Source organism: Taeniopygia guttata, chromosome 17 (genome assembly GCF_048771995.1).
Source record: "Taeniopygia guttata chromosome 17, bTaeGut7.mat, whole genome shotgun sequence".
Classification (NCBI taxonomy): domain Eukaryota; kingdom Metazoa; phylum Chordata; class Aves; order Passeriformes; family Estrildidae; genus Taeniopygia; species Taeniopygia guttata.
This window is the reverse complement of record NC_133042.1, coordinates 9,410,604-9,419,870: the sequence shown is the minus strand read 5'-3', so window position 1 is coordinate 9,419,870 and position 9,267 is coordinate 9,410,604. Positions and strand designations below refer to the sequence as shown.

Sequence of the window (9,267 nt, the reverse complement as noted above, 5' to 3'; positions counted from 1 at the left end):
AATAATTTATGGGCTTCATAACTCACACTAATATAAAATTCAACTGGAACTCTTGTCAAATTTAACAATCTGGTTTACAGTCTGGTATGCAATGCCCGTGTGTGTATGACGTACTTTTGGACGGACTTTATCTCTGTGGATGGGCCTCGCAGGAAAGCAGCAGAAATCCCCAAAAGGGATGAAAGATCCCAACTCTTCACGTGAGAGTAACAGAGTGTGGGGAAGAAAAGCAATAAAACCTCACAGAACATTAAACGCCACACGAGGCCGGGGCAGCGGGAACTTCCCTCGCTGCTCCCCTCACGAGGGGCTCGCTCACCTCAGGCGATGCTGCCCGCCGGGCCGGTCGCTCACTGCGTGCCTTCCTCTCCTCTCCTCCCTGCCTTCCCTGCCCTGCCTGGAGCCTGGGCCGCCCTCCGGCCGCTCTCCGTGCGCTGCCCCGAGCCGGGCGGTGCTCCGGGGGTCTGTCCGGGGGTCTGTCCGGGGGTCTCTCCGTGGCCGCTCCATGGCCGCTCCCTCACGCCCTCAGCGGCCGTGGCGCCCTCTGGCGGCGGGGCCGGGCGCGCGCGGCCCCCTCGCAGCGCGCGGGCGGGGCGGGGCGGGCGCGCGGCGGCGGCGTTGGGGCGGCGCTGAGGGAGCCCTGAGGGAGCGCTGAGGGGGCGCTGAGGGAGCGCTGAGGGCACCGCGCTGCCTCTGCTGCTGCTGCCGCTGCTCGTGGTGCTGCTGGCGGTGGGACAGCGCTGAGGCGCTCGGAGGGGACGCGGGACCCACTCCGAGGCGGCCCTGAGGGGTCTCGGCGACCATGGCAGACCAAGAAGCGGGGTGCCCGCCCAAGTCCCGGCGGCTTCAAGGTAACGGCCGCAGGGGGAGCGGGCAGGGGCTGTCCCCAAACGGCCCCGCAGCGGCCGCTCCTCGCGGGGCAGCTTCATCTCTTTCTCCGCTTTTTTGTTTCGCTTTTAATTTTTCCTTCATTGAGTCGCGGAGCTAAGTTTGAAGATGCTTCACCAAAGTTAAGCCCGCGGGAGGAGCGAGGAGAGGTTGGGCTTCGCTTCCCGGGCAGCCTCCGCTTCCCTGAGTCCCGGCTGCCGAGGGGTCACCGGCGGCCCCGGGGCGACTGAATCCGCTGACCCGGTTAAAGGGGGATGCTGAGCCCTCAGCCCCGGTTAACGGGGGATGCTGAGCCCCCAGCCCCGGTTAACGGGGCATGCTGAGCCCCCAGCCCCGTTTAACGGGGGATGCTGAGTCCCCAGCCTCGGATAACGGGGGATGCTGAGCCCTCAGCCCCGGTTAACGGGGGATGCTGAGTCCCCAGCCCCGGTTAACGGGGGATGCTGAGCCCCCAGCCCCGGTTAACGGGGGATGCTGAGTCCCCAGCCTCGGATAACGGGGGATGCTGAGTCCCCAGCCTCGGATAACGGGGGATGCTGAGCCCCCAGCCTCAGATAACGGGGGATGCTGAGCCCCCAGCCCCGCTTAACGGGGGATGCTGAGCCCTCAGCACCGATTAACGGGGGATGCTGAGCCCTCAGCACCGATTAACGGGGGATGCTGAGCCCCGAGCCTCGAATAACGGAGGATGCTGAGCCCCCAGCACCGGTTAACGGGGGATGCTGAGCCAGACACGTTTCTTGTATCTCACAGAGTCTTCCACAAGACAGCATCTCTCTCCCTTCTTGTATTGTGAATAAACAACACGTTGGTGCTAAATAAAGCATCCTCTTTGCTCAATCTTGAAATTTGACATCATTTGAGGTGTGACTGTTACAGGAAATTCTGAATCTCCAGAGCAGGAAGGTGATGATTGTGAGTGCTGGGTGTCACTCTGGGACATCCCTGCTTGGCAGCACGCTCCTGGCAGCCCGTTAGGAGTCTTAGCTGGCAGGATAAGAAACTTCCTGTAGCTCTGTGAATGCTTCCCAGCCCACATTTTGTCATGGCTTTAGCTGGGTAGCTTTTGAAACCACCAGCTCGTTACTTGATCCTAGAGTTACCTTCAGCTGGTGTCTTCCATTGACAGAGAAATAATGCATGAGGAGTTTCTGGCCAAGAAATTCTTTATGGAGGTTTTATTTCATGTCCAGCTAATCTTGTACCTCATCTTATCCAACTTCCCAGATCCAACGGGTCTGAGAATTGTGGTTTCCTTAGATGTGCACCTGTTACAGCTGGAACAGAACTCGCGTTCCAGCGATGCTGCCCAGAGCTGGCAGGCTGTGGGGTATTAGTGTTTCACTCCTCACATGAAGCTCCTCTGGCTTGTCTGAAAACAGAGGAACACGATTTCCACTGCTGCCTGTGAGTCACTCTGCTAGAAAAACTTGGGGGAGAGAAAAGTATTTGGGAATTGAAACTTCAGTGTTGGTCCACTTCTGTATAAATGCTACTTGGACAGCATTCTGCCCTCAGCTGTCTTGCACAACTTAGAGACTAATGAAAATCAAAGCATAATTTGGCTTTTAATTAGATTTCTGATCAAAACCTAATGCATTTGGCCAGAGAAGTAGTGCTAACAGTGACTTATTTCAAGGAACATTCAATATAAATATCCAATTTAGGCACTTTAATAGGCACTCTTGGTTTAAAAAAGTGACAATTTCTGCTCTTTTGTAGATGATTCCTATCCTGGCTTCGGTATTTGTGGATGGATCCTGGTGATCACCTCGTTAATTTTCACTGTTCTTACATTTCCTATATCAGTATGGATGTGCATAAAGGTAAAATTGTTCACTGCTAATTTGAATTAAAACTTTCAGCAATGCAGAGTGGCCATTACCATTCTCAATTGGATTTACGTGTTCTAAACACAAATTAATCGAGCTCTGTTCTTTCTTGAGCTATAGCGGACCCCAGCACTGCAGTGCATTCATCTTCAAACCAAAAATAAAAGTGGTACTACAATATTTGGTCAAAATAATTCCTACATTCGATGTTTTCACTACATCTGCCCAGTTGTTATTAGTAAATAAGCTCATTTGAAGCATCAGAATAATTGCAAGAGCCCATAAGTACTCTGAGAGAACTGATATTTTATTTTTTAAAGATCTCTCCCTGTATATCACACATCTAAATATGAAGTATGTAAACAGAACTCTGTAATTATGTACATAGATGTGGCTGCATGTGACACATTTGAAGACACAGTGTTGTCTGTGATCACTCTGAGGTTGATGTTTGCAGTTTCCAGACAGGAGGAGTTATTTCCTCCTGGCTTGGCTGATGTGGCATTAGAATTGGAGCTGGAGAAATCCCTGCTGGGTCACAAATGCTGCACTTTGTTGTGTTGTTGCCAGGATATTCCTGATGGCTGCTGCTGGTGCCTGGACCTGCCCAGGTGCCATCCTGTTGAGAGTCTGAGGAGTATTTCTTGTGGACTATTGTTCTGGTGGTTTTCCTTTTGCTTTTGACAATAAAGTTTTAGCTAAAATTCTCAAAAGCAGCCAGTAGAGAAATGTGTATTAAATTTGAGACTCAAGTCTGTCCTAGCCTGGTGTGTACATAATTTGGAATCCATCATGTGACTTCTGGAAAGCCGTGCATGACATGCAACAATCTGTTCCAGATTGTCAAGGAATACGAGCGAGCCATCATCTTCCGACTTGGACGCATCCTAAAAGGGGGAGCGAAGGGACCAGGTATGTCCTGGACAGCAATTTGTTCCAGTTAGTCATCAGCAAAACAATAATGGTGTAGAGACACTGCAGTAAAGTGGCACATGGATTTCTCAAGAATTCTGTAACTTCCAGTAAGAGGATGTGCTACAACAGGAATTTATGAGCCTCGTGGGTCTCTTCCAGCTCATAAAGTTCTGACTTGTAGTCTGGATTGAGAAGACAGCAAACTTAATTCTGCCCAGCTCTCCTTTGTTAATGTATGATCTGCAGGCAGAATCAACAGCACTAAATGTAAAGGGATGAATAATGGCATCAAATGGGTTATTTGAAAAAAGAAGTTTGATGTATCAGTTAAACCCAATGAGTCTGAAAGCCTTGATAGCCTTCAAAAGTAACAGAAGCCAGTAGAGTATTTGATAATTTTGACAAGTTGTCTTTGTATATTAGAAACTCTGAGATCTGGAAGAATGTTATTTTCAGCTGTTGCTCCTTCTGCTCAAAGTGACAGAAAGGGGCAATGGCTTCTTCCTTCATTTTCACCCAAGCTTTGCAATGTTCCACATTGCTGTAAAGCTGAAGAATCTCAGAACAGAAGGCAGGAGATTGATGCTTGCCAGAATTAGGCCCACAACTAACGACATGGGGAACATTTTTTAAAGTATTTTTTAATAGTTCTGGGGCTGTTTTATATCCAAATGTTAAAAATCTCTAAGTGATACTCAGATAAACTGAAGTTTCTCACCATGCATTTTTGAAAATCTTACCTTGGTTTGGAAGCCACTAGCAAGTGTTGTGCTGCTGAGCTCCTCACAAAAAGCTGCACAGCCACAACAGTTGGATTTTAGCTTATTGCAGTAACAAGTTTTGTCTGCTCTAATGACCCATTTTCACATTTTCTTGAATGGATTTTTTGGCACAGGTTTGTTTTTTGTCCTGCCTTGCACAGATAGCTTCATCAAAGTTGATATGAGAACCATCTCTTTTGATATCCCTCCTCAGGAGGTGAGTTTGCATTTGCCTTTGCATCTACTAAAGTCCTTGCAGAATTTTTGAACTTTGTGTACTTTGCTTTTCCTTCTCCTTTCTCAGTATTGGGTAACGTGCAGTTTGAATACAGATTCCTTGTGCAGGTGCAGTGTATTGTGAAGAATACATATATCCCTTAGAAATGCCATCCAGTAAGGAAAGAGCACTGAAAGAAAACAGATGATGCTCTGAGGACCAAATGAGATCATTGAATACACCCTGAGAGCTGGAGTGGGAGGGGTTTGGAGTGAAGGCTGCTGGGCTTCATGCAACATTCCCTAATTGCTTCTATGAAATCTGGAAGATTTCCAGGCACAGCAGGGATCTGTCCTGTGCCAATTTCTCTACATGTGTAAACTGGCTCAAGTAATGGGATGAAATTGGTATATACATCAAATGCTATTTATAGCTACTGGGGGAATGAGTGGTCAGCTCCCTCCACTGGGTTTGTGTGCACGTGGCTCCTGTGCCCTGCCCTGCACAAGAACATGATGAAGGTGCTGCCACTCCTAAAGAACAAAAAAATTACTTTGATTTCTAGTCTGATTTTCCTTGGACATCCTAATTTTGTAGCAGAATGTCTCCAGAGCATTAAGCCAGCTGAACTCAGTGCTGCCAACTCGATGGATAACAAAAGAATAAAACCCAACCCTCCCTCTAAAAATGTTAGTGAACAATTGTATCCTAATGGTTATAACTGTATCACTCAGGTATCACCTGCATTTTGTGACACAGAGATGCTCAGTGTAACCTGTGTGGTGCATCTGTTTCCCGGTTTGCTGCTCATGGTTAGTTGTAGATTGAGACAAATGGCAGCTGCCCTGGTACACTCTAAAGGGTAATTTGGAGAAACCTAATCACTGGCAGGCAGAATGTGCTTGCAGCTGCTGATGTACCATTAGTAAGGCCATCACTAATCCAGTTTTTCTTTTGACTTGATTAAATTACGCTTATGGATTTAGGTTTGTTTGTGTTCCTTACATAGAGGCAGAAATCAATTTCTATTTGTTCAACATGATTTCTATGCATGCTACTCATTCTTTAGCTTTTGTGTTATGAAAAGCCTGCTAAAGAGGTCATTTGGGAAGGGACAGGACAGGTAAATCTTGAAGGTAATTGTGTACCATGAAATGAGGTTCTCTGAGCTCCCCTGTGCAGTGCCACCCTCCGGTCCCAGGAGGCTGCAGTTCTGTAGCACAGTCCCCATGGCCCTGCTGTCAGGCTGCCCCACACAGCCCTCCTGAAACCTCACTGAAAGGCAGCAGAAAGGGGACCTGCCTGGGTGTGATTTCTTGCCAGAATCATTGGTTAAACCTCCTCACGTGAAAATGAATTTCAGAGTAAATAATTTCTGCCTTTTCTCATTTTCCTGTCACTGGTATAACTTGCAGATCCCTCTATGATTTCGAGGAAGTGGGTTAAAAATAACATTAGGGCAAAGTGAACGGAATGTGCTTTTCACGGAGAAGTTTCTAATCCCATATTTAGTCTCAGCTTTGCAGAGCTGTACTGGGAGGTTTGTGAACACTGGGGCACGTTCACATGCAGCATATGTGTATAAGGACTTTTGTTTTCAAGACAGTGGGAAACCAGGACTTGGTGTAGTAAAACAAATATGTGATTGTTCTAATAATTAACCTTGTATTTATGGACTATTCTGTACTTTCCCCACTGCTATTCAGATCCTGACCAAGGACTCAGTGACGGTTAACGTGGATGGAGTGGTTTATTACAGGGTGCAGAACGCCACCCTGGCTGTGACAAACATCATCAATGCCGACTCAGCCACCCGGCTCCTGGCACAGACCACCCTGAGGAATGTCCTGGGCACCAAAAGCCTCGCTGAGATCCTCTCTGACCGTGAGGAAATTGCACACAGCATGCAGGTAGGGGCATCTTGAAGAAATCCATCAAACAGCAGGTAAAGCGGCAATCCCATGGACTTAAAAGTGGGGATTTATTTTATCTCTAAGTGATCAGCTGTGATTTGAAGCTGTAGGCAAAGCCCTGAAAAGATCTCTTGGGAGCACACTCTGTAAAATAAGAATGAGGGACTAAAGCATTAAGGGCCAGTGGGGCTGGCATGTGGGAATGAGGGATACAGGAGAGGATGGCTTCCCTGGATCCTTGTGTCAGTCCTTCCCTGTTGAAGGAAAGTGTGTCACAGAATTCCTTCAATACATTAATCAAGCACTGGGGGCTTTTGTTACTTTAAAACAGTTGTGCTCTTATAGCTGTCAAATTGTACTATAAATACTAAAGCCTGGGAAGTCTGAGAATTTGAAGAGAATTCATTTGGTTTATTGGTCATTCTTCAAATGTGGCCATTAGGTTGAGGAGGTGTGTGGCTTCACTTAGCTGTCCTGCCTTCTGTAGGTCACACTTGATGAGGCAACAGACGATTGGGGCATTAAGGTGGAACGTGTGGAGATCAAGGATGTGAAGTTACCTATCCAGCTGCAGAGAGCCATGGCTGCAGAAGCAGAGGCTGCCCGGGAGGCGAGAGCCAAGGTAATGACATCAGTCTGGGATCTGGATTTGGTTTTTTCCAAGTAAGAAATACACCCTTCCCTCTCAAGCCCTTGTAGATACAACAAAGTACAGCTTGAGGGAGGAAGTATTTTCAGCTATCTGTGGGGATTGCCTCTGGTTTTGAGAGGCAGTCCTGGAAGAAGCACAAAAGCTTTTGAAGACAGAATAAATACTTGCGTTGCATTCTCAAGACCTGCTGCCAGCTTTTGTGATCCTGCATTCTGGATGGGAAGATACCAGGCACTGGGGCCTGGAGAGCAAACAGGAGCGGCTTGTGCCTGGTGAAAGCACATGCCCAGGGCAGGTCACTTACCAGAGTGCCGGGCAGTGGCTGTGGCACCTGCCGAGGGCAGAGACCAGCCTGCATTCCCCATTCCTCCTGTGCAGGGGGAGTTCAGTTTGACCCCTTTTTCTCCCCAGGTGATCGCGGCCGAGGGGGAGATGAACGCGTCCAGGGCCCTGAAGGAGGCGGCCATAGTGATCACGGAGTCTCCCGCCGCTCTGCAGCTCCGCTACCTGCAGACCCTGACCACCATCGCTGCCGAGAAGAATTCCACCATCGTCTTCCCCCTGCCCATAAACATCCTGCAGGGCCTTCTAGGTGGGACGGAGTAGGGGAGGCTGGGAAAGGCGAGCTGGGGGTCAGCCCACGTTTGCAGCACCGAGTTCCTTGTGTAGGGTATCTTGTGGCAGTGTTAGCAAAGTGGGTTTGCTAAGGAACCCTTTTGTTTTACTGTGTTATAGAACTTGTATGTAATGTTTGTGAATGTGGACAGTCGCAATATTTGAAGTTGAAAGCCTCTCAGATGGAGTACAAGCAGGTTGTGATCTTAAATAAGCTTTATCCATATTCTACACCTCTAATCCAAAACTTCCTTTTCAAATAGAATAAAAAACCAGTTGTGGTAGACATGATCCAACATTTGGAATTACTCCTTCTACAAAATGGGTCTGTAGCCCTGCAAGGGAAGTGGAATAGTGTCCTGGGGGCTTCTGAGAAACAGGTTCATGCTCTCTAAACCAGTCCCCATTGAAGAAAAACAGTTGTTAGTGGAATGTTCTTTCTGCCACCCAGGAATGGCAGAAACATGCCTAGTTATGGATACAACGTGCTTGTGGTCACTGATGGGCTGCTGTTGTTATGAGGCTGTGTCTGCACAGAGTTACACTGCTTTAAAGCACTGAAAAGGCTCTGCATCTGTTTTCCTGAAAATATTTTTAAAAAACCAAAGTGCTGCATTTTGTCTAGGAATTTCTCTAGGAAATGACATGTCTGTAACTAGCAGCAGGGAGGAGTGGTGTTCAACAGAAGGTGCTGCACTGGTGCTTTACCTGTTGGTGCTGCTCTGTGCAGACCTGGAGTGGTTGTTGTGTCAATAAGGGCTTACATTTCATCCTCAAAGCAGCTGGGCCTCAGTTCACATAAGCCAAGCTGTTAAACTTCCTGTTTTGTACCTCTGTAGAACGGAATAATAAGAGAAGAACTGGATTCAGCATAGCAAAGACTCGTCAGGCTGCCACCAGCACCGAGTCTGACATCTTTAAAGTCTGGGACGAGGTAATGGAACTGAAATGCCAAGAACACTGATGTAAGTGCCCTTCTCCCACTGGCCAGCATAAGTCCATAAGTAGTTTCTTATGCCCCATCTGCTCCAATCAGCTCTGTATTTACAGGTGTTTTAGGCCTGGGTACCTGTGCCTCGACACGCTGTGCCTTTGTCACTGGCAGGAGATGCCCAAGTGCTGTTGTTTTTCTGCCTGTCCGCTGGGCAGGTTTTCCTCTGCATCACCAAAGCAATATACTCTGTGTTTGTCAAGGTGGCAACTGATGTAAACTGAGCTTAACTTCTGGCTGGGAGCGGGAGAAACAGTTCCAAAACTGGAATAATTAGCATTGCTGTGCTCAGGCACTTGGAGTGGGAAGCAGAGCAACTGCACAGCTCCAGGTTAATCCTTGGGGAAGATGAGTCACCCTGTAACTCCCGCTGCTGCTGCTGCAGGTGCCACCCCTGTCAATTCTTGTTGATACCACGAGATGCTTTTTGCTCTCATCCTGAATAAAAAACATGCTGTTTACTAATGAGTTTCTGAAAGAGTA

General features: G+C 48.0%; 1 protein-coding gene across 1 annotated transcript; it reads left to right on the top strand.

The window, feature by feature from the left end:
- Positions 1-620: 620 nt before the first annotated feature.
- STOM (stomatin) lies at positions 621-9,249 on the top strand. The gene is made up of 9 exons (XM_032751424.3): positions 621-851; positions 2,611-2,714; positions 3,560-3,632; positions 4,531-4,613; positions 6,320-6,523; positions 7,014-7,148; positions 7,590-7,770; positions 8,633-8,758; positions 8,844-9,249. Exons 1-8 carry the CDS (start codon positions 803-805, stop codon positions 8,755-8,757), a joined length of 954 nt encoding a protein of 317 aa, XP_032607315.2. The 5' UTR covers positions 621-802; the 3' UTR covers position 8,758; positions 8,844-9,249.
- The last annotated feature ends 18 nt before the right edge of the window (positions 9,250-9,267 follow it).